This window comes from Phytophthora ramorum, assembly GCF_020800215.1.
Source record: "Phytophthora ramorum isolate Pr-102 chromosome Unknown Phyram_PR-102_s0002, whole genome shotgun sequence".
NCBI lineage: Eukaryota > Oomycota > Peronosporomycetes > Peronosporales > Peronosporaceae > Phytophthora > Phytophthora ramorum.
The window spans coordinates 3,587,261-3,607,861 of record NW_027150648.1 but is presented as its reverse complement, the minus strand read 5'-3'; the positions used below and the strand labels follow the sequence as shown (position 1 = coordinate 3,607,861).

At 55.2% G+C, this 20,601-nt stretch overlaps 12 protein-coding genes across 13 annotated transcripts; 7 read left to right on the top strand and 5 right to left on the bottom strand.

Moving 5' to 3' along the window:
- Nucleotides 1-223: 223 nt before the first annotated feature.
- Nucleotides 224-1,388, top strand: KRP23_2581 (Urease accessory protein D; the record flags this gene model as incomplete). Its single annotated transcript, XM_067887337.1, has 4 exons — nucleotides 224-388; nucleotides 479-557; nucleotides 623-985; nucleotides 1,051-1,388. The coding sequence occupies 4 exons, from the start codon at nucleotides 224-226 to the stop codon at nucleotides 1,386-1,388; spliced, it is 945 nt and encodes a 314-aa protein (XP_067749932.1).
- A 1,287-nt stretch (nucleotides 1,389-2,675) lies between these two features.
- KRP23_2580 (Casein kinase II subunit beta-1) lies at nucleotides 2,676-4,104 on the top strand (the record flags this gene model as incomplete). 2 transcript variants are annotated; one of them, XM_067887334.1, is made up of 6 exons in its annotated part: nucleotides 2,676-2,853; nucleotides 2,941-3,038; nucleotides 3,106-3,177; nucleotides 3,244-3,343; nucleotides 3,458-3,651; nucleotides 4,006-4,104. In XM_067887334.1, the coding sequence occupies 6 exons, from the start codon at nucleotides 2,676-2,678 to the stop codon at nucleotides 4,102-4,104; spliced, it is 741 nt and encodes a 246-aa protein (XP_067749930.1). The 2 variants fall into 2 exon arrangements, with proteins under 2 accessions (XP_067749930.1, XP_067749931.1); XM_067887335.1 differs by lacking the exon at nucleotides 4,006-4,104 and adding an exon at nucleotides 3,975-3,983.
- A 645-nt stretch (nucleotides 4,105-4,749) lies between these two features.
- On the top strand, nucleotides 4,750-7,651 carry KRP23_2579 (N-alpha-acetyltransferase 35, NatC auxiliary subunit; the record flags this gene model as incomplete). The annotated part of the gene is made up of 6 exons (XM_067887333.1): nucleotides 4,750-4,754; nucleotides 4,893-4,980; nucleotides 5,044-6,228; nucleotides 6,290-6,574; nucleotides 6,643-6,770; nucleotides 6,838-7,651. The coding sequence occupies 6 exons, from the start codon at nucleotides 4,750-4,752 to the stop codon at nucleotides 7,649-7,651; spliced, it is 2,505 nt and encodes an 834-aa protein (XP_067749929.1).
- Nucleotides 7,652-7,802: 151 nt separating this feature from the next.
- KRP23_2578 (uncharacterized protein) lies at nucleotides 7,803-8,051 on the bottom strand (the record flags this gene model as incomplete). Its single annotated transcript, XM_067887332.1, has 1 exon — nucleotides 7,803-8,051. The coding sequence occupies one exon, from the start codon at nucleotides 8,049-8,051 to the stop codon at nucleotides 7,803-7,805; it is 249 nt and encodes an 82-aa protein (XP_067749928.1).
- Nucleotides 8,052-8,176: 125 nt separating this feature from the next.
- Nucleotides 8,177-8,628, top strand: KRP23_2577 (Glutaredoxin; the record flags this gene model as incomplete). The annotated part of the gene is made up of 2 exons (XM_067887331.1): nucleotides 8,177-8,278; nucleotides 8,353-8,628. The coding sequence occupies 2 exons, from the start codon at nucleotides 8,177-8,179 to the stop codon at nucleotides 8,626-8,628; spliced, it is 378 nt and encodes a 125-aa protein (XP_067749927.1).
- Nucleotides 8,629-8,804: 176 nt separating this feature from the next.
- Nucleotides 8,805-10,751, bottom strand: KRP23_2576 (Acetolactate synthase, mitochondrial; the record flags this gene model as incomplete). The annotated part of the gene is made up of 1 exon (XM_067887330.1): nucleotides 8,805-10,751. The coding sequence occupies one exon, from the start codon at nucleotides 10,749-10,751 to the stop codon at nucleotides 8,805-8,807; it is 1,947 nt and encodes a 648-aa protein (XP_067749926.1).
- A 311-nt stretch (nucleotides 10,752-11,062) lies between these two features.
- On the bottom strand, nucleotides 11,063-12,769 carry KRP23_2575 (RING finger protein B; the record flags this gene model as incomplete). The annotated part of the gene is made up of 1 exon (XM_067887329.1): nucleotides 11,063-12,769. One exon carries the CDS (start codon nucleotides 12,767-12,769, stop codon nucleotides 11,063-11,065), a length of 1,707 nt encoding a protein of 568 aa, XP_067749925.1.
- Nucleotides 12,770-13,079: 310 nt separating this feature from the next.
- On the top strand, nucleotides 13,080-14,075 carry KRP23_2574 (uncharacterized protein; the record flags this gene model as incomplete). Its single annotated transcript, XM_067887328.1, has 1 exon — nucleotides 13,080-14,075. One exon carries the CDS (start codon nucleotides 13,080-13,082, stop codon nucleotides 14,073-14,075), a length of 996 nt encoding a protein of 331 aa, XP_067749924.1.
- Nucleotides 14,076-14,580: 505 nt separating this feature from the next.
- On the top strand, nucleotides 14,581-15,816 carry KRP23_2573 (uncharacterized protein; the record flags this gene model as incomplete). The annotated part of the gene is made up of 4 exons (XM_067887327.1): nucleotides 14,581-14,774; nucleotides 14,846-14,973; nucleotides 15,065-15,155; nucleotides 15,219-15,816. 4 exons carry the CDS (start codon nucleotides 14,581-14,583, stop codon nucleotides 15,814-15,816), a joined length of 1,011 nt encoding a protein of 336 aa, XP_067749923.1.
- A 156-nt stretch (nucleotides 15,817-15,972) lies between these two features.
- On the top strand, nucleotides 15,973-17,119 carry KRP23_2572 (putative U2 small nuclear ribonucleoprotein A'; the record flags this gene model as incomplete). Its single annotated transcript, XM_067887326.1, has 4 exons — nucleotides 15,973-16,051; nucleotides 16,108-16,148; nucleotides 16,245-16,580; nucleotides 16,658-17,119. 4 exons carry the CDS (start codon nucleotides 15,973-15,975, stop codon nucleotides 17,117-17,119), a joined length of 918 nt encoding a protein of 305 aa, XP_067749922.1.
- Nucleotides 17,120-17,414: 295 nt separating this feature from the next.
- On the bottom strand, nucleotides 17,415-18,751 carry KRP23_2571 (2,3-bisphosphoglycerate-dependent phosphoglycerate mutase; the record flags this gene model as incomplete). Its single annotated transcript, XM_067887325.1, has 5 exons — nucleotides 17,415-17,518; nucleotides 17,593-17,905; nucleotides 17,970-18,026; nucleotides 18,088-18,301; nucleotides 18,369-18,751. 5 exons carry the CDS (start codon nucleotides 18,749-18,751, stop codon nucleotides 17,415-17,417), a joined length of 1,071 nt encoding a protein of 356 aa, XP_067749921.1.
- A 188-nt stretch (nucleotides 18,752-18,939) lies between these two features.
- On the bottom strand, nucleotides 18,940-20,202 carry KRP23_2570 (N(4)-(Beta-N-acetylglucosaminyl)-L-asparaginase; the record flags this gene model as incomplete). Its single annotated transcript, XM_067887323.1, has 3 exons — nucleotides 18,940-19,137; nucleotides 19,195-19,339; nucleotides 19,415-20,202. 3 exons carry the CDS (start codon nucleotides 20,200-20,202, stop codon nucleotides 18,940-18,942), a joined length of 1,131 nt encoding a protein of 376 aa, XP_067749920.1.
- Between the last annotated feature and the right edge of the window lie 399 nt (nucleotides 20,203-20,601).

Genomic DNA, 20,601 nt, shown 5'->3' with positions numbered 1-20,601 from the left:
ATGAACGATGACCAAGTGATCTCTTACCCCACGAATCTTGCCCTCGCTGTTCACGTACAAGATGCATCGCGAGCCAACGTTGGTGCAATTGGTTGAAATTAGCCCGACGAATCACACGTTGCGTATCTGATAATTCTGATCCTGCCGCGCTTTGACACGCATGCCAAAATGCTGTGCAAGCAGACCGCGGACTTCGACGTGAGGTGCAGAGCGAGCCAAGACCATGGGCGGGGGCGCCGACACAACCAGCGAGAGCCAAGCGACCGGCAAACTCAAGTACGAGGTCGTCGAGGGACGCACCACCGCCACTTACGTGTACGCGACGTACCCGCTCAAGTTCCTGCACCCGCGACGGACGATTCACCAAGGCTTCGACACGTATATCACGGTGTGCTTGCATCCGCCTCTTTCTCTCTCTTGCTTGAGTCTGGAGGTGCGCCGATGGACTAACTGAGACATGGGTTCATTCTGCACGCAGTACATTCTGGGCTACGGCGGAGGCCTCGTCGGCGGCGACTCCGTTGTCGTGGAATGCGAACTGGCGTCGGACACTTCGGGTGAGAAGGTTTGACCCTAGTGGGGGGATGACCCATTAAGATACTGAGTAGCTGTTGTGCCCCAGTTGTGCTAGGAACGCAGGCGACCACGAAGGTGTTCAAGGCGGAGGATGAGGGGCAGTTCGTGTCGCAGACCTTCTCGCTCAAGGTGGGGAGCAACGCCACGCTGGCATTTCTGCCCGACCCGGTGACCTGCTTCGAGCGCGCCAAGTACCGACAGACGCAGGTGTTTCATCTGGAAGAGGACTCGAACCTCGTGTTCGTGGACTGGCTAACAAGCGGGCGGAAGCGGAACTACTTGGCCACGGGCTCCATCCGAGACAACCGAACGGAGACGCTCGAGTACTGGGACTTCAGTGAATATGACACGACGTCTGAAGTATTTGTCTGTGATGAACGCCTTGTGACGGACAGGGTTCGTCTTGCAGGTACGAGAGATTGCTTTCTGCTAGTTGACGCGATAGTTGACTTATCCGAGTGGATTCCAACGCAGATGAAGAAGACGTGAGTCTTCGCCAGCGCATGCACGGCATGCACGTGCTGGGCCTGATGGTGATTGCCGGCTCCAAGTTGCAGGTAATCATGGACCAATTGCTAGAACTCAGCACGCGCAAGAAATTGCACAACGCGCGAGACATCACACCTCAAGGTCGCCTTGCGGCGGCGAATACCTTCCCTGGGGTAATTGCGTCGGCGAGCTCATTGGGGCCGAACGCAGTCATTGTGCGGTTTTGCGGGCAAGATACTGAGTCAGCGATGACCTACGTCAAGGCCATGCTGGCACCGCTGCGCGAGATCATCGGGTTTTCGCCGTACCAGGAGAATCGATGAGCTTCAGATAGCGAGGATAAAGACTCAATCTTCGCGAAGTGCTGAATAGTTGCAAGACAAGTGAAAGTCATGCACTTGCGTCATGGCAGTGAACACGTGTGAGTCCTTAAGCTGAGCGGCGCCCTCCATAAAATTCGTTTTAACTCCCTGCTGATTCGCTTCCAGTGGCAAAACCCAGAATGCACAAATCTGGATTCACGTCTCAAAACTGCTGGCGTTCGCTCCAAGTGGAGAAGTTCTCCTAAAGGAGCCAAACTTTCTCTTGGAGAGACTGGTTCCATCGTTGGAACTCGGCTCAGGGCACAAACAATTTGTAACCTCACTATCCAACCTCGTCTTCATTGCAGGGTCAATGTCATTGTTAGACTCGCTTTGAGGCGCTCGGGAAACCACTCCGATATCTGAATTGCTAAACGAGACGGGTAAGATATCTTGCAGCTTGTACGAACGAATGAATACTTGGAAATACTTTTGAGGAAGAGTTTTGCGGCAAAACAGGTTGACAAAACCTGTTGCAAATCCCCGGGACACCCCCACTACATGTAATGTACACACCGGATACCGGCATCTCCCTGTTCTGCTGCTACATGTAGAAATTGGAAGTGTTTTCGCCTTGTACGATTCCTCAAAATCTCATCACGCCACAGTTGTCAAACCAATACCTACACCGACATGCGTGTCATGAAAACCGACCAAGTACTTGCACACATGTCCTTAGCAGAATGATACAGCACTGTAAGACCCGCGCCTGGAGTGCCAACAGCCCCCAGTCTGTCCACATCTCTCTCTCTCTCGTTGACAACTATGCCCTTACGTACTGGCAGCACCCATTTTCAAATTACTCTTAAGTTAACACTCACATTTCAGCGCTCATGTCGAAGTTAACACGGCAAAAAATAAAAACTTCAACGTGGCACGCTGGTGATCTCTACTTCACCGTACTCGAAGTCAACTATTTCAGCCAAGTCGCACAGACCACCACCGCCACCAACGTATAAAACGCTGGCACCACAACTCCCATATTCCAGTCGTACGCTATTACGTTCAGCTCAGTTATGGGCTTAAAAGTGCCGTCTCCAAATGATAGAATCAGTTGTTATAATGCCAATATTAACTAAGGGTGCAAACTATTGAATACACGACTTTTAACCGCGCTATCTTTTGTGATCGCTTTAGGGAGGGAGCCCCCCGCCGGCCCAAAAAACAGGAGAGAAACACCTCGGTGGACCGGAGCGAAGGGCGAGCAGGAGGCGCCCCCCCAAGGACCGTAGAGAGCCAGCAGTGATCATGTCGGACTACGATGAGGAGGACGAGAAGTGGGTGCAGTGGTTCTGCAGCCTGTCGGGCAACGAGCCCTTCTGCGAGGTGGCTCAGAGTTACATCGAAGACTCGTTCAACCTCTACGGCCTCCGTGCCATGGTGCCCAACTACCAGGACGCGCTCAACATCATCTTGGACTTGACGGGTAAGGGCTCTCTACTTTTGTGAGTGTGTTTGCGGCAGAATTCTATCTTTTGGCTGACGGACTTGTGACACTGATGGATGGCTGTAGACATTCCGTACGACGACGACGTGCCGGCGTACGCGGCCGAGCTCTACGGACTCATCCACGCCAGATATATCATCACGGCGCATGGACTGGATGCCATGGTAAGAGTAGAACGGGGTGGGGGGAGGTAGAGCAACGCTGTGCTGACTGGTAGTCTGATTTTTCCAGATGAAAAAGTACCGAGAAGGCGACTTTGGCGTGTGCCCCAGGGCGCTGTGTGATGGCCAGCCGGTTGTGCCGGTACGTTGCAACTATTTTTTGCTGGACTCGTTGATTTTGATTGACGTCATGGTTTTTCATTGGTAGGCGGGACTGCACGACGAGTGGAAAAAGTCGGAGATGAAGGTGTACTGCCCTAAGTGCAGGGACCTCTACACACCTGTCAACGAGTATCAGACCCCAGCTAGTACGTATTGGTTGTGATGCGTTACGAGCTGTTGCTTGCAGCAATGCAGAGCCCTCCATTGGTGTTTGAGACCACAACCTTTATCTAAATCTTTTTTGCTTTCATTTTTTTCAGTTGACGGAGCGTATTTCGGTACGACATTCCCGCACCTGTTTTTCCTGACCTACAGAGACCTGGAGCCGGCTCCGTCTACACTGCTATACGTGCCGCGCGTGTTTGGCTACAAGATCCACAACAAATCTGAGAACCGCCGACGTCTAGCAATCCTCGCAAAAGAGGACGAGGATGAAGAGAAGACCCAACAGCAGGTGAGCAAGCACTCGAAATGAAACTGCGGTTTCGCGCCCTTGCATCTTTGAATGAGGAAGGTTGTCTCTGGTGGGTGGCTGGGTAAAAATTTAGGCTGCCCCGCAGGTATCAACCACCAGATTGGTGACTTGGTAGTGATGACGATGGGCTGTCGTGTTCTATTCGCTTTAGCTGTGCAGTGCTATTGGCGATTCTAGAGCGCGGCAGTTCCAGCCTCAGTGATTGTGTGTCATGTGTTCATTTCGTGTTTTTCCTTAGGGCGTGCCGTTTAGTGAGGTGGTCGACTTATGTGTCTATCTACCTCTGTTCTGTTTTTTAACAGAAGCTGTAATTATGTGTGTTGCCTTCGGTAGCGACGGACTCTAACAGGAGCCAGACGGAAGGGGGAAGCTGATTCGGCTGCGGACCCAGCGTTATCGCGAGTGAAGAAGCGGACGAAACAAGAGGTCTGAATCCAGTCAAGCTTCACACGGGGTGGCGGCGGCTGTGTCCAGCGGCGTCGTAGGAACCACTGTTGCGACAGGGATAGTGGACGAGCGGAGGATCGATTATTCACTGGAAGATGTGTGGAGAAAGCAGAAAACCGAAGGGAGCAGGCGTGTGGTGGAAGGGTGGCAAGCGGGGCGGTGGAGGAGGCGAGAAAGGAGAGGGGCGCACCCAAGGAAGACAAGAGAGTGCATGCTAGTCAGCCAGGCGAGAGCGAGGACGAGGAAGGCCAAGAGGAGCATGAGTCGGCAGAAGCCGGGACGAGTCAGACGAGATCGTGCGACTTGCTCGACTCTGTGTGCGACGTTCGAAACCCGTCTGGTGAAGCTTTTGTAGCTGTGCTTTCGAGTAGCTTGAGGGCACTTATTAGCGTATAGTATAGTAATAAAGTGAGCATTCTCTTCATCACCGTCGGCCGACACCCGAAACTTGACTTCCATTGTCCTCTTCCTACTTTAGGTACGATCAATAGGATTCCTACTTTAAGGTGTATATTGTGTTGTCGCGTCACGAGGCCCACCTCACAACCAAAAGCTCTGCTCATCACGAGAGGGGGACCGGACGACTGGCGAAGGCTCTCTTTAAACACGCCTGGAGGAGACGCAGCTACGATGAGGTGGGGAGGCAATTTCCATGCATAGCACAATGTCTTGTGGTGTTTCTTGTCCAATTTTGAGCCCAATAGCGCACAAAACTAAGGAGATCTAACCAGTTGGCTGCTGTCTCCTTTTGTGTGCTGTTACTACGGCTGCAGTGACGGGGGAGAGCTCGACGCGCAGCTGGAGACCAAACTCAAGCTGCAGCGCTCACCCTTTGACGCCGAGTGGCGAGATGTGACGCAGGTGCGTGCTCTACTGCAGTCAAAAGGAGTTGCCAATTCTAACGCTGAGCTTTGTTTATGGCAGTTAATGAGCGTGGCAGCGAAGGAGCTCAAGGTGGGGCAGCTGGTGCACGAAGAGGACTTCAAGCTCTTCGACTCCATGTCGGCACTAGAGCTGATGGACCCTAAGATGGACTCGGGGATGCTGGTCAATGGTGCACCGCCGCAGTCCATTCCAGCCCGGCTGGAAGGTGGCTTTGTGTCGTTGGAGTTCTCGTCGGCTCGTGACGTGCTGGCCACTCTTGACGAGCTGTTTTGTTGTGAAGCGGGGTGGCTGAATGGGCTGCCATTGGCGCAGTCGCTGCTTACGAGTGTATATATGCACCGAGATCCGCTGAATGCTATGTTCGCGCAGCTTGTTACTCCGTTGGAGAGTCTGGTAGCGATTGATGCAGATGTGCGAGCAGTGCTGGCAGAAAATGTGGGTAATTCAGCAAAGGACTCGTTGCTGCTTGTCATGTGTGCAGTGACTTTAGCGGCATTGAAGACTTCGGACCTTGTACGAGATGCTGCTTTGCGCGCTGATATCTACGAGGAGGAGGACTTTTCGCCCGGCAACGGTTTCGATGTGGGTGCTCTGGCACCAATCTCTGTCGAAGCGCTGGATACGCTGCTACAGGTGACGCAGGAGCGACTGGAGGCGCTGCATGCACAACACAAGGTTGCATTGTCAAAGAAATCGTCAAAGAAGAAGCACGGTAAAAAGGCAGGAGCTGCGGTTGCAAGTAGCAGCGAATCCTCCAATGGATCCAGCTATGAGCTGCTGTACCCGAACGCTCGAGTCGGTGCCTCATTGTGCGAAGCATTTATTCGACGAGTCCAGCTGCGAAGGGAGCTTCTAGCCACGTATGCTGAATTGGGCTTGGCAGAGGGAGCCTTGGATTTGCAGCAGGCCAGAGAAGGCTTCCATCGCGCTTATGAGCTTGTCCAAGATTTATCCACGGAGCGACTTGAGCTGGACCCGGAGTGTTTCAGTGGAAACTCGTTCGGTTTTGATCCAAGTATCAGCCGCCTCCTTCTATCTGGATCACCGCCGCGTGATGTTAAAGTACCATCAATCGACGAGGCACTGGAGCAAATGAAGAAGGTGATATCTGAAATGGTGATTGGTTGCTCTCCGCCCGAGTGGACGTGCATGGAAGACCTGCGTATCTTTTTGATCGATTTTTCCAGACAACAACCCACCATTGTTGCGCGCTCCTACGTATTGGTAAGTGTTATGTACATTTTCTTTATCAGCAAAATACTGACGACGACCATGCTTGATTCAGCTCTTCCTGTATGCCGACAGTAAAATTTACGCAAAGTACAACTTCATGGACTGGCTGTCGGCATCGATGGTGTTGAACGGCGTGCCCTCTGTGCTGCTTTCAACACAAGAGGGCGTGCTTTACTCGTCCCGCTGCATTGAAACCGTGTACGAGTCGCTCAAGGTGTTTTTGCACAACCGATCACGACAGCGCGCACGGATCGAATATTTATTGGACGAGTGGAGCGTGCTCCAGGCGGAAGCTGCCGCGGTTGACGAGAGATTTACCACTGAGATGAACATCCCGGTACGTCGCTGTTGACTTGATCACCATTTGTACATCTCTGTCGTACTCACTTCGCTGTGGTGGTACAGAAAGCGGCATACCCACGATACTTCACAGCATGGTCTCTGGAGGAATCGGTGCAACTGATGATTCAGTATGTGGTGCTGGGACTGGAACTTGAGCTTTATTCATCGTCTGAGTTCGGAACCGTTTACTGGTGCGTGCACTTTTTGTTCATCCTTTGCGTAGTTGTTTGCATTCTGACTGTTTGAGTGGTGTTCCAGGTATCTGGATTACTTGGAAGGTTCGCGTCTCCAGAACCTAAACGTTACCTGGACTTTTGTAGAGAAAATGAAAGAAATTATGCCAGCAACACCCCGCCATGGCCCGCCGTCTACAGAGCAAGCGAAGGACGAGTCTGCTGTTACGCCCCCTCCGCCTCCAGCTGAAGCATCATCAACCAAATCGAAGAAATCCAAGGCAAAGCACAAAAAGCAAAACAATGGTGCTGCTGCGACCATCATCGAAGCCCCGGAGCCTGTTGATCCCACGAAGGCACGTTTCCTGCGAGAGATCAAGTACACGGAGATGTTGCGCAGTCTGATGCGGGCCTACTTTCAACTTTTCAACGCGCTGGAGCGCGAGGACTTGGTGCAGTTAAAGCCGCCGATGTACAGCACGTTCACGATCCGTTTCCAACGTCGCTTTGCACCGTTCCAAAAGCTTCACTTCCCGGCAGCGCTCAACTACGAAGACTTCAACCAGAACAGTGATTTCTCTCCGTACGAGCTGGAGCTCATTTACAAGTCAGCCGAGGAGTGCTTCAAGGTGGCGCGCGCACATGCTGAGGCGTTGCTGAGTGACGAAGAAGGGGTCAACACCATCATTACCACTGACGGCGAGGGTCTTGTTCGCGGCTTCGAGCTGCAGTCGCTGCTCAAGGTGTCCATCTCCAATTGCGTCCGTCTCGCACAGCGATTTCAGAACGCAGCGGGAGCCAAGTCGAAGAAGTCGTCCTCCACTGCCGCCAAGACACACATAGAGTTCGACTTCTCAATCCACCCGCACTTCCCAGTGGTGGTGTTCCCGCCCCCGTAACAGAAGCCATAGAGCAGAGGACTGAAGGCAAGTCGAGGAATATCAGGTGGTGGCAAGGTCGCAGCTACGCATAGAGTTTGAGTAAGTGATTTGATCGGCTGAGCCTCCGTACGCTTTTAGAGGTTTTAGGATAGCAAGGCTGAAATTTATTTTACTGCTCCTTCTTGTCCTTTTTCCTCTGCTGACGCTCCTTTTGCTTTTCCTCCGCCGCGATCTGGTCCAGCAGCACTTTAGTAGCGACGAGCGCCATGATGGCCAGCACCAGGAAGAAGCCCAGCCCCAAGACGCCGTAGAAAACAGGGTCCTTGAGCACCGCTACCATCACCACGTCCACCCAGTCCTTGGGCGGCTGCGCCATACGCGCCCGAAGCTTCGCCAGGCCGTCGTCTTCGTTTGCCATGTCAGCTTGATCACAATTAAAATGTGACGCCTCAAACAATTAATTGTAACTGTATCTTTAGTACTTGTGCAATTAATAATTGTTTAAGATGTGAATGCACAATTCTGAAGACCCCACATCCCACCATGCTCGCTCGCCGTATTGTGTCCGTCGCCGCCCGCGCCTTGCGCTTCGCCCCCGCAAACACTCGCGCGCTCCACGTGGAGGCGTCCACGGCTTCCATCACCGTGCGTGCTTTCCTTCCCACGTAATTTATTCTGCCGTAGCTTATTGCTAAGATACTCTATTTCATCATTTCCAGGACGCCATCGCCAAGGAGAAAGTGCTGGTCTTCTCCAAGACCCACTGCCCGTACTGCGCGCGCGTCAAGGGGACGCTGGACGTGCTGAATGCCAAGTACGAGGCCGTGGAACTGGACACCCGCGACGACGGCGCGGACATCCAGGCATTGCTGCTGAACATCACGGGCCAGCGCACGGTGCCCAACGTCTTCATCAACGGCAAGCACATTGGCGGCTGCGACGCGGTTATGGAGCTGCACACTAAGAGTGAACTGGTGCCCATGCTGGAGAACTGAGCTGTGGGGCTTTGTAGATGCTGCTGTTCAATGAGGAGAAAGGAGACCGTGACGATATAACTGAACACCATGCCCGCAAGAGTTATGTGACGTACGTGAAAGCACTATAAAGAGTTCTTTCTTGTAGGAGGTTACAGAACTTGTTTGCTCTCGTTCGCCTAGCTGACTCACTTGACTTAGACCGACGTGGTACCCGCGCAGTCGTCGAAGTCGCCGATAATCATTTCGTCCAGAGAACGACCTGCGCCGACCATGGGGTAGCAGTGCTCGTTCTTCTCAACCATAAACTCACCTAAGATGGGGCCCTCGGCAGCGAGGAACCGGGCCATGTCCTCCTCCAGCGTGTCTTCCTCGGAGCAGCGGAACCCCTCGCAATGCATGGCCTCTGCGAACTTGACAAAGTCCGGGTTGGTCATCTTAGTACCAGAGTACCGCTCCTCGTAGAACAGGTCCTGCCACTGCTTGACCATGCCCTGGAAGTTGTTGTTGAGAAGGAGCACCTTCACGCCAATGTTGAACTCGGCGGCAGTAGCCATTTCGCAGAGCGTCATAGAGAAACTGGCGTCGCCGTCAATGTCGACGACGATGTTGTCCGGCTTTGCCATCTTGGCTCCAATTGCAGACGGGAGACCGAAACCCATCGTACCCAGACCCCCGGACGTGATCAACGAGTTCGGTTGAGACCACCGGTAGAACTGAGCGGCCCACATCTGGTGCTGGCCCACGCCCGTTGTGATCAGCACGTCGTCACGGCCCTTAGTCTGCTTGTATAGCTCCTCAATAACACGCTGGGCCTTCATCGGTGCACCGGGGGCGGAGGGGCGGTACCGGAAGGGGTACTTCGCCTTCCAGCCCTGAAGCTTCTTGTGCCATTCAGTGCGAGGCTTGCTCTCCACCTTAGGCAAGATCTGCTGCAGGTTGTACTTGGTGTCGCCGAGCACAGCGATGTCAGCGGGGATGATCTTACCCACCTGCTTGCCCGTGATCTCGAAGTGGATGATGCCACCACGTCCCTCGGCGGAAGCACGGCGTGCCTCGCGAGCAAAATCAGGCACTCGGCCCGTCACACGGTCATCGAAACGTGCGCCAAGCGTGATGATGCAGTCAGCGTCCTGCATGGCCTTGTTGGCATATACGGAGCCGTGCATGCCCAGCATGTGCAGACTGAGCGAGTCACGTTCGTCGAAGCCACCCATTCCCTGTAGCGACGTGGTCACGGGGATGTTCGCCTGGCGTGCAAGGGCACGGAGCTCCTCGCTGGCGTGTAGAGCACCGGCACCCGCGAAGATGAGCGGTTTCTTTGCCTTGTTGATCATCTTGACGGCCGCCTCCAGGTTGGCGTCCTGGTTCACGCGGTTGCCCTCGATCTTCTTCTCGCCGTAGTAGCCGAGAAGCTGCGGCTCCGTGACGACGGGGCTCTTGCACAGACCGGCAGTGATGTCCTTGGGGAGATCTACGAGCACGGGGCCCGGGCGACCGGTCGTGGCGATGTGAAATGCCTCGCGGATGTTGCGGGCCAGGTCGCGCACGTCGCGCACCTGCACGTTCCACTTGGTGCACGGGCGGGTGATACCCAAGATGTCGGCCTCCTGGAAGGCGTCCGTGCCCAGAACCTGGGTGGCTACCTGGCCACTGAAAACCACGATGGGGGTACCGTCCATGAGCGCGTCCTGCAGCGGCGTGATGGTGTTGGTGGCTCCAGGTCCAGAGGTCACCAGCACGACGCCTGGCTTGCCCGTGGCGCGAGCGTATCCCTGCGCCATGTGGCCGGCGCCCTGCTCGTGGCGCGTGAGGACGAAGTCGAACTTGTCGCTCTCGTGGATGGCGTCGAACACCGGCAGGATGGCGCCGCCCGGGTAGCCGAAGACGCAGTCCACGTCCATCTCCGCCAACGTCTCGTGGAAAATCTCGGCGCCCGTCTTGCCTATGAACTTGTCGGTGGTCTTGGGTGGCGAGCGCTTGTGCTCCTCCTGCGCCTTGGCGGTGGACAACTCACGCGTGTTGTCCAGCGCGGCGGCCACAGGCGTCTGCAGTCCGCGGGCGGCGGACGAGAAGGTGCGGCGCGTCTGCTGCTTCTTGGCGGCGGCGCGCAGGGCGCGGGAAAGCTGGCGAGCTCTCAACATGGTCTGCAGAGGACTACGCTAATCTGGATCTGAGCTCGGAGCTGCTGGCGGTGGTCGCCACACCAGAATCGGCGTTGCTGTGAACAGTATTGCAAAGTCCGTACAGTTGACTGCGCAAACGCTTAGCTTAGTTTTTGTATTGACCATTTTGGGTATAGGTGGTGTATCGGGTTCTGGTTTGTGTGTGGGTGGTGTGGCAACATTTCGATTGGCGCTGCGCTTCAAGCAGTTTGCGCATTGGTGGAACGCCACAGCCACAAGAAAAGGTGCCTGACGATCAGCGACCGGGCTTGACGTGCATCACGAGAATGTTATCTACCTGGCCGATGAACTCGGATGTCGAGGGCGGTGACTTGAAGCTGCAGACGATCGGGCTCGGACGAACACGTGAAGGCTCGGCCGTGCAGCACCGCGTTGCTGCTTCCGTGCGAGTGCGCAATGGGAAGTGCAACGACAGACTCGTCGTCAACATTGCCCGCTGCTGGGAACTTTTGCCGGCGCCAGATCATGCGACCCACGTCCAACTTGTACAGCACTGTAGACGCGTCTTCGCACGCAGTGAACGCCTCGGTCTCTCCATTGTACGTGTACGTGTGCCCACCGAAGAGTACGAGCGTCTGATTCACGTAGAAGCACTCGAACAGCAGACGCTCGCTCGGGACGGACGGCTGCGCGCACACCAGCGTCGACAGCTTCGGCGTTGACCATACGAGAATCGTCAGGTCAAGGATGTGCACAGCAAGTGAGTGGCTCTTGCCAGTCTTGTCGAAGCGCTTGCTTTTGGAGATGCGCCACCCGCCGATCACTGCGAGCTGCTCGTTCTCCAGTGCAACCACTTGCATGCCGAAGCGCGCTGACGGAGGCTTCCCAACGGTGTTCGGAACAAACCAGGCTGGAAGTCGCTGCCGCTCGCGCTCCTTCATGACCAGTCGGGATGCATCGCTTACTCTTCGCTCCTCCATCCTCTGTGTGGTGGCCACTCCGTCGTTGATGCTGGAATTCTTTCTCTGGTGCTCTTCCTCGTCAAACAGCAGGCGCTTCAAACGCGTGGTCTGCAATTGATGCAAGTCGCTGTAGACAAGTATGTCCGACTTGCCGCCAAACAAAAAGACGCTTGGTTCTTGCTGCCATGGCTGGTCGGTATCGAAGGCGATGCACCATCCATGCCAATAGCGCTCATACGGAGTCGCCGACATGTCGAGCTGCGTCCAGTGCCACAACTCAAGAGAGAGCGCGAAGAAGTCTCGAAACACTTGGCCGTTGCGACCACGCCCGCCGAATATCAATAGGTGGTGAGGCTCCATGAACAGCGCCGAGTGATCACTCCGCTCACGCGGTTCTCGCCCAGAGCACTCCCGACGAGTCCATGTGTTCGTGGCGACGTCGAAGCTATAGACGCTGTTTGAGTAGGTGTACCGAGTTCGCTCAAGCTGCATCGGATCCACTCGAACAGCACGTGGAAGCAAGATGGATGTGTCACGAAGTACGCGGCCACCAAACACCACGAGCTGACCACCAATCGTGGCAGAAGAGCACAGTGTGAGCGAGTTTCCTTCGCGTATGCAAGGAATCGAGATGGTTTCCAGCGGATCTGATCCACGTGCAGGTAGCGCACCACGGCAGGTCACAGACAAGTTGTAACCCCGTAGAACGTCACCCACAAGAACATCGAGCGGATCATCGCAGGATTCGGTGAGGCTGTCAAGTGAGCCTTCTTGTTCGTTGTTGGTCCCATCTGCTGCGACCAAGGAAGACTCAGCAACTTCATTGGGAGCATTGGCTTGCGTATCACTGTGAGAATCATCTTGTTGCTGTTGAAGAGCTTCAAGACGGCGACGCTGCTTTTCTCTTACCCATTTGATCTTGCGGTACGAGTCGCACACGAAATTCGGGGCTTGGTTTCGATGGAAGTCGAGTTTCTCCACATACATGCACAGATCCGCGCACTCACGCAGCCGGTCTGAAACAACGCCTTCCGTGTGGCTTTTCTCTCTTGCCGCGGCGGCCGGAGCCGACATGGACTCGACAAGAAGGTCTCAACGCTCTCGTCCCAAGCTGGGGGCCGCTCCGCGGTCCGAAAATCGACAAGTTCGTATAACGCGTCGGTTCGCTGGCGGAGCGGTCTTCAGTGTTCGCAGGCAGGTTTGGCAACACGTCGGCCGAACTGCAAACGCTGTGGATGGCACCGTTAGGTTTTCTTGCTAGACGTCCCCTTTCTTGTTTGCTGCGATTCTCTCGCCGTCTCGCACATGGGAGAAAGGCAAGTAACGTTAGGATCGGAGCTCGCGCTTATGTATTGATTCTCAGTCTTGAATTGGACGCGCAGAGATGGCAGACCCCGCTGCCGACACAACATCAACAGAAAGTGGCGCTGCCACTGTGTCGAAGCAGATCAGCACTATGGTCTTGCAAGACGACGACGACGTGGAAACCAATGTTGTCGCTACCCGCGAGCGTCAAGACTCGGTCTCCACCGTCAACAAGCAATCTACGCCGCCTTCCGATACGTATGCAAATGATAGGGACAAGGTGGCGCCTCCGCATCGCCGTCCGCTGTTCAGCTCCATGCGCGAAGCACTGGAGAGCTCTGGCCAAGTGAAGGAAGAGCCCGGCGGGTACGTGATCAAGCGTCGCAGCAATAGCAGCAGTCACCAACACCAGCAGCAACTCCGCTCTGGAGAAAGTGCAGGACGATCCAAGAACCGACACGCCAAGCAGTGCGCCAGCAAAGCAGGCGGAGACGTCCCCGCTACTGCTGAGGACGAAGCGGACGCTGCGGGTTACACGGTCATTCGCCGACGCTCGTCATGTGACGAGACTCTCGAGAGCTCCAGTGCTTTAGCTTCTTCCGCAGCGCCATCCCACTCTGTGCGTCGTAATCCGCGGGCTTCAACTCAAGTTCGGGGCAAGAAGCAACAGCGGCCGCGCCGAGGCAGCATGTCGGCAATGCAGCTCAGCAGCAGCAGTCTGTTGGCGTCTACGGCGTCACCGCCGCCGAGCGTCCCGCCCGGTTTCCAGCCTCGCGCGGCGTCGCGCGTGTTGCGTCCGCCGCCTGGCTTGACGTCCGCGGCCTCCGGTTGGGTGGTCAAGGCCGCGGCACCGGCGGTAAACGCCAACAAGATCGCGGAGCCACCGGTCGAGGCGTTGTGGCCCGAGATGAAGGCGACCGCCAAGACGGACAGCGGCTGGGCGACGGCGACGACCGAGAATTTGCAGGCGCAGGCGTGGCCGGCATCGGCGAGCTCGAACGCGAGCGCCGTGGCAGACGACCAGAAAGTCGAGGATGATGATGATCTGCTCGCTCGACTTGGAGTCACGCTCTGATTTAGCACTCGGACTTGAAAGTCCCGTTTGGCGAGCGGATGACTTGATGTTTGTAAGACAATAGCAGTGGAACCCCGATTTAGCAGTGCATTTAACGTCGCGACGACTACCAGAGCCGGGCGCGTAAATACAGTTTGTTTTGACCAATGAACGTGCGCCGTCATACAGCCAATGGCGTGAGTAATACGTCGGATAGGCGTTTTGATTCGCTGTACCGTGGCATGTCCCATCCCTCTCGTTTACAATTTACGCCTGTTGAAAATAGTACCCTCCTCAAACGGCTCTCAAATACATTTGAAGTAGGTAGCCGAATTGTCTTCGAAAACGAATAGAGACAAGTGTGTCCAGCGAAGCGACACACGGTGCGAGACCACCGGTGGATTCTGACTTGCTCCTGCGTTGGCGTCATCCGGTCGTCCCTCCATCTTCCCTTCTGCGCGGAGCTCGACACTTGCCATCAGCAGCAGCTGGAATCGTTTGACACGCGCACTGCCACATTGACAGCATGGGATGGTACGATGGCGGCGACGAGCTGTTGGAGGAGGAGCGCAGCGTGCGCCTCGGCGAGAACGTGCTGGTCGCGGGCATCGCCTTCGCACTGTTCTGGGCCAACTTCGGGCTCTCGTGGCTTCTCTCTAGTCGCCGCATCCCAGAGTTTGCTAGCTTCACGCCCGGGCAGAAGGCCGACTGGTGCTCACGGTGGGTTCTGTCTGAGTTTGCTGCGTGTGTGACAGCGAACTCACTTTTACGATGTACTGGGGTCGAAACAGAGTAAACTCGACGATCCACGCAGTGCTGGTCGTCGTCGGCGTGGCCTACGCGCTGGCGGACATTAGCTGGGCGAGCGGGTTCATGCCCATGTCGTCGCTTCGCGCAGCAAGCTTCATCTTCTCGATCGGTACGGCATTTTCGTGGTCTTGGTCGATTGATTCAATGTGGGGCAAACCGCTAACTTTCCTCTCTGTTGCGTTGCTTGTGATACTGTGCAGCAATCGGCTATTTCGTCTGCGACCTGATGATCATTATTATCTGGCCGGTGCCGATGCAATGGGTCTTCATCATCCACCACATCGTCGCAGTGTACGTACTCTGCGAACACTATCTTGAGGAACCATCAAACTGACAGTGTAATATGCTTCACAGCGTCCCATACTTCATCAACAACTTCATCTCGTGCTGCGCCGCCTGTCAATTCGGACTGCTGCTGTTCCTGCTTGTGGAGCTCGCGACGCTGCCGCTCAACGCGCGGGGTTTCATGGACGCCAGAGACCGCCAGGACACCAAGAACTACATGCGCTCCATCTATAGCACATATATCATCTGGGGCATCTCGCGCACGGCGCTGCCGATCTTCGTCATGTACGACTTCTGGGTGTACGCGTATCCGTCGGACCGCAACCACGACACGTGCTTCTTCCCCAACCTCGTGAGCGCACACCTCATCGCGCTCTTCTGCGTCGGCGTCTTCTTCTTCGTGCACACCCCAGAGATGATCCGGATCCGACGCGAGCACCGACGTGCGCACGGCGCAGCAGATTCGTCGGCGGATGTGGCCATCAGCACGGACGACGCGGATCTGGTCGACGGCGACGAGGACGACGTCCCCAGCGCCAAGGCAGCCAAGCCCAGCAGCATCCGCAATCTCACGCTCTCGCTGTCTAGACCCAAGGAGCCCATCACGGACGATTCCTACGACGACATCGAGCTCGGCGTCATGCCTCGAAGTGCCCGAGCGTCTTGATACAGTGTACCCCTCGTTTTAGAACGCGTATAACCCCTGAATAAAGTGTAACCTATAATTGACATTCGACCGGTAAAGTTTTGATTTCCATTTCGACCAATCGCGTCGTTGCTGCCTTGGAGTGGAGCACGCAGTGAGAGATCCCCGACGCGAGCGATGCGGCTGACGGCAGACGTGATTCTGCGGGCGCAGGTGTCCATCAACCCGCTGCGTGAGCGCGAGCTGAACCTTCGAGGTACCTCCCCGCGTGTCTGCTTGCTGCATAGTTACCGGTTACTGACGATGTCGCAGGTTGCAAGGCCCCCGCCATCGAGAACTTGGGCGTCACCCAGGTAGCGACTTTGCTCTCTTTATGACGCGTCCTCTGCCACCCAGTGGCTGTTCAACGTAGAGAAGACTCGGGATCTCACTCTGATGCTGTGTGGTAGGATGGTTTCGACTGCATCGACCTCTCGGACAATGAGATCAAGAAACTTGAGAACTTTCCGCGGCTGCGTCGACTGCGCATGCTGCTGCTGCACAACAACCACGTGTCCAAAATCCAGGAGAATCTGTCGGAGGCTGTGGCCAACTTGGAGTTCTTGATGCTCACGGGCAACCGCATTGCGCAGCTGGCAGAGGTCGACCATCTAGCCTGCTTGGCCAAGCTGGACACGCTCTCGCTCAGCGGGAACCCCGTGACCAAACGCAAGTACTACAGAGAGTACGTCATCTACAAGCTGCCGCAGCTGCATGTTCTCGACTTCCAGCGGATCCGTCCTCGTGTACGTAGTCGTGATCGCCTTTTGGCTAGAGTGAGGAGGGAGTTCTAACCGTGTTGGCTGGTTTTTGCTGGGAACAGGACCGTGAGGCGGCAAACGCGTTTTTCCAGTCGGTTGTCGGGCAGAGGGTCGAGAAAGAGGCCCACGGCGAAAGCGTGGTAGAGTCAACACAGGCGATGGAAAAGGTCTCGATCGCACAGCAGCACGCTCCCAAAGCGAGCGCAGTGCCCGCTCCTCCTCCACCGCGTGCTCCTGCTTCGCCGAAGAAGGAGGTTGCAGTCAAGACCAAGTCGCCGAAGAAAGCTTCTAGAGCGGAGCCGATGGAGGAAACACCAGCACCGGAAAAAGAACCTGCACAGGCTGATGTGGAAATGGAGGATGCAAGCGAGGAGGAGGCTACCGTATCATACACGCCGCCGAAGCCGATTGATCAGATGACTGTGAGTATTCTTCGAGAGGAACTGAAGAAGCTCGGCCTGCCCATCAAGGGCTTGAAGGCTGAGCTGGTGCAGCGCTTGAAAGAAGCTGCGGGAGAAGCTTGATGTCGTTCATCCCCAGTAAAACTCCACGCTTGCCAGCAGATAGGAGATAGAAAACAGAGCCAGCAATGCTGAATCGCGAAGATGCTAGCACCGATGCAAATAAGCAACCCGACCTTGACCCTCCATGGCGCCGGTTATTATTTTGAACCCCACCTTGCTCTTGTCACTTTTTCCGCAAAAAGTAAAGTGCACTGTAAATCAGCCAGCCTGCCGCTCATGCTTGAATAAAGCACAATAATCTACCTAGAGAAACCAGGCAACCGTAACGCAAGAGTGCAGCTTGCACTGCAATCATCTAGTACGGCGCAATGCTGCGGCTTAGACTCTCAGCGCGGTCGCGGCGTGTCTGCGCGATCTTAGTAAACTTCCCTTTGTCGCATTTATACATGAGTGGAACACCTGGGTAGAAAAGCACGAGCTACAAGGTTAGACACCGCCTAGCACGGTATTCAAACCCAGGAAGCATATCATACCCGTCGGGGCAAGCAGCAGGCACTTATCAGGTGCTGACTTCTCCAGCTTCATCTGATCGTTGAACTCTTTTGCATCCATGCCATCCAGGTATTTTATGAGCGTCCGGATGACAAACCCGTGAGAGGACACCAACACATTGCGCCCCGCAGCAAGATGCGGTAGGATAAACGAGTTGAAGAACGGGATTGTCCGGTTGTGGATATCCGCACAGCTTTCACCGTTCTCTCCAGGGAATCGCGTGTAGTAGTCGTTTCGGATCTTCTTCACGTGCTCTCTATTGAACATCACAGTGTGCTTCGTGCTTGGTACACCCTACATTATCAGCCAAAAGTTAGCATCTCTCCCTCTCAACGAACGCCTCGGACACAACACAAACCTGCAGGTCACCAAAGTTGCGCTCATTCAGCGTCGGCGATACATATACCGGGATGATCTGCAACAGGTCAGCTTCAACGTCAAACCACCAGATGCAGATATCCCACCAAGTCACGTACAAAGTCATAGGGGTTCTTGTCGTTCACCCCCTCAAAGGCTGGTTTATCCAGCGGTGAGCGATGTTCTACTACCGGAGTCTTCCTGCTCGAGTGCACACTCAAAGCCAGTGACATGGTCGTGCGAGCTCGGTCCATCTGCGAGCAGAACACCACGTCGATTGGCACGAATTCCAGCCTCTTCCCGGCCTCAAAAGCTTCTTGCATGCCCACCTCACTGTCCAATACTCACCACAGTTTAGTAACCTATTCACTACAGAGTAACCCTCTCAGTATCTCTTCACCTTAAGGGAATATCGATGGAGCCCGCGTAGCGCCAGAGATCCGAGGGTCGGTCTGGCTTGCGGTTCCACACGCTCTGGCCGTGGCGTAGTAGGATGAGCGTGCCGAAGCTGGTGCGTGGCGAGTCCCCCGTCATATCTGCAGCTCTTCCAGGCGCCAGCTTGGCCCAGCTCGGGTCGCACTCGCCGTTGCGAGTATCCCAGTGTTCCACATGCGCGTGCGGCAGCTGATAGCGCCGTTCCGAGGGACGCACCGAGTTGCAGCACTCGCCGTCGGCGCAGCCGCAGGCCTTGAGCTCATGTTGCCGACGCCGCTCCATTAGGAATCCTGTGGCTGCGGCGGCGGCGGCCAGCAGAAGAGAAGCGAGCCCTACCACGCCCTGCATACGGACTGTCCCCCAGCACTTCAGCACCTGGAATCAGATGCTGACGTTCCTAGGTTTCAAATTTTAGAAAAAGTCATGTTCACTTCAACTTCGCATTTCGAGTGCTGCTTTTTTTCTTCTACTAACGTTAGTAGTTCTGATGCGATTTACTGAAACATGTATGCACCTTACTCATATGTCGTATTTACTCACGAAGGAGAAGATAGCGGCGTCACATGTATAACCTCAGGTTCCGACATCCAGCTTGCCTGCACCGAGAACGCAAAGTCCCAACCATAGCCAGCTCCACCGTATTCTCCATACCGGTTCAAGCACACCATGCCTCCCAGAAAGTGCGGGTAAACTGCAGCAATTCGGTGGAGGGCGTGCTCGCATGCTTTCCGTGGCTAGCATATCAATATGTCAGTACAAGCCGCATTGCGTTGATCAGCAGAGAGTCGTACATGAGCTCCCCTCTTCATTTCCTGGACAGCGAAGAACGAAGGCAGAAAGCGCATCATGACATCGCCGTCCCCAGTGGCAGCAGCACCTCCGATGGATGAGTCCACATAAGCTCCAGCTCCAGGAACAGCAGCGTCGCCCACACGCCTGGTACCAAGTAGAGCAGAATGGCGGTCAGCCAGGACATTAACATTGCTAGTATTTACAAGACACTTGGCTCACCCTGCGATTTTGTGCGTGGCTCCGTTGGAGCTGGTTCCAGCAGCCATGTGTCCATTTTCACCCAGAACCACCATCCCAATGGTGTCATGGTTGTCTTTCGAGATCAAACTCTCCACACCGACATTATTCTGTCTGCTCGTCGTCGCTCGCAGCAGTGATTGGCCCTGTACTCCCATAAACACTTCATGGTGCGACGATAAGGGCTTGTATGGTGGGCACGAAGTGTTCTGCCCTTCAACATTGCGGAAGTAGTTAGGCTGGCACTTATTATTCCGCCAGTTGGTGTAGATCTCTCTCGAGTGTGCGGTATCCAGCGGCGTTTCCTCGAAGCCCATCATCTTGGCAAACGCCAGCGCTCCGTCGCCAGCCAAAATGCTGTGCGAGGAGTGCTCCATGACAGCACGCGCCACTCGGATGGCGGGTTTCACGCGCTTTAGCTGGGCGACTGCGCCCATTTCCATCGTGGACCCGTCCAGGATCATGGCGTCGAGAGTCGTCTCCCCGTTCGAGTCGGGGCTGCCTCCGTAGCCCACTGTAAAGTCGCACTGGTCCACTTCGCAGCGGTTGCAGCCTTGAGTGATGGCGTCCAGCGCGTTCGAGCGACCGCCAGGTCCGTGCAGCGCCTGGAAGCCGGCCCGTGTGGCATTTACAAACGGCCACGTATTGATGACCACGACCCCAGGTTGCGGGATCTCATGGGCCGAGCCCAAGAGCATCAAAAAGCATACGAGCACCGCAAAGCCCCCGCAGATCCAGCGCTGATGCGTCTCGTGTCGAGGCTGCTCCATTTCCGGTCTGATTAGCAAAGGAATCTTTGAGTTAAAAAGTACCAAATGGCTTCAGCTTGATTAACGTTAATTCTATACAGGCTGCTACTTTTGATTAGGGAGTCTCAGAATTGCTAAAAGCCCCGAGTTTAGACCTGGAGGATTCGACACACATGTGCTTCTGCACGCCTTCATCTTCAGTGCGAAGACGTTCCATGGCCACACGGTGCTTGAGTTGCGGTTCTTGCCACTGAGGTTCACGGGTGTGGAGTTGGAATGAGGTTGTTGCACGTTGAGTTCTTTGTGCTTTAGACAGGAAGTTTGAGAGTGAGTAAGGTGTCGGACTTCAGCACCTCGACGCCAACAAGAACCAACGTCAATAACTAAATCACCTCCGCTTGAAGCAACTTCATCAGTTCG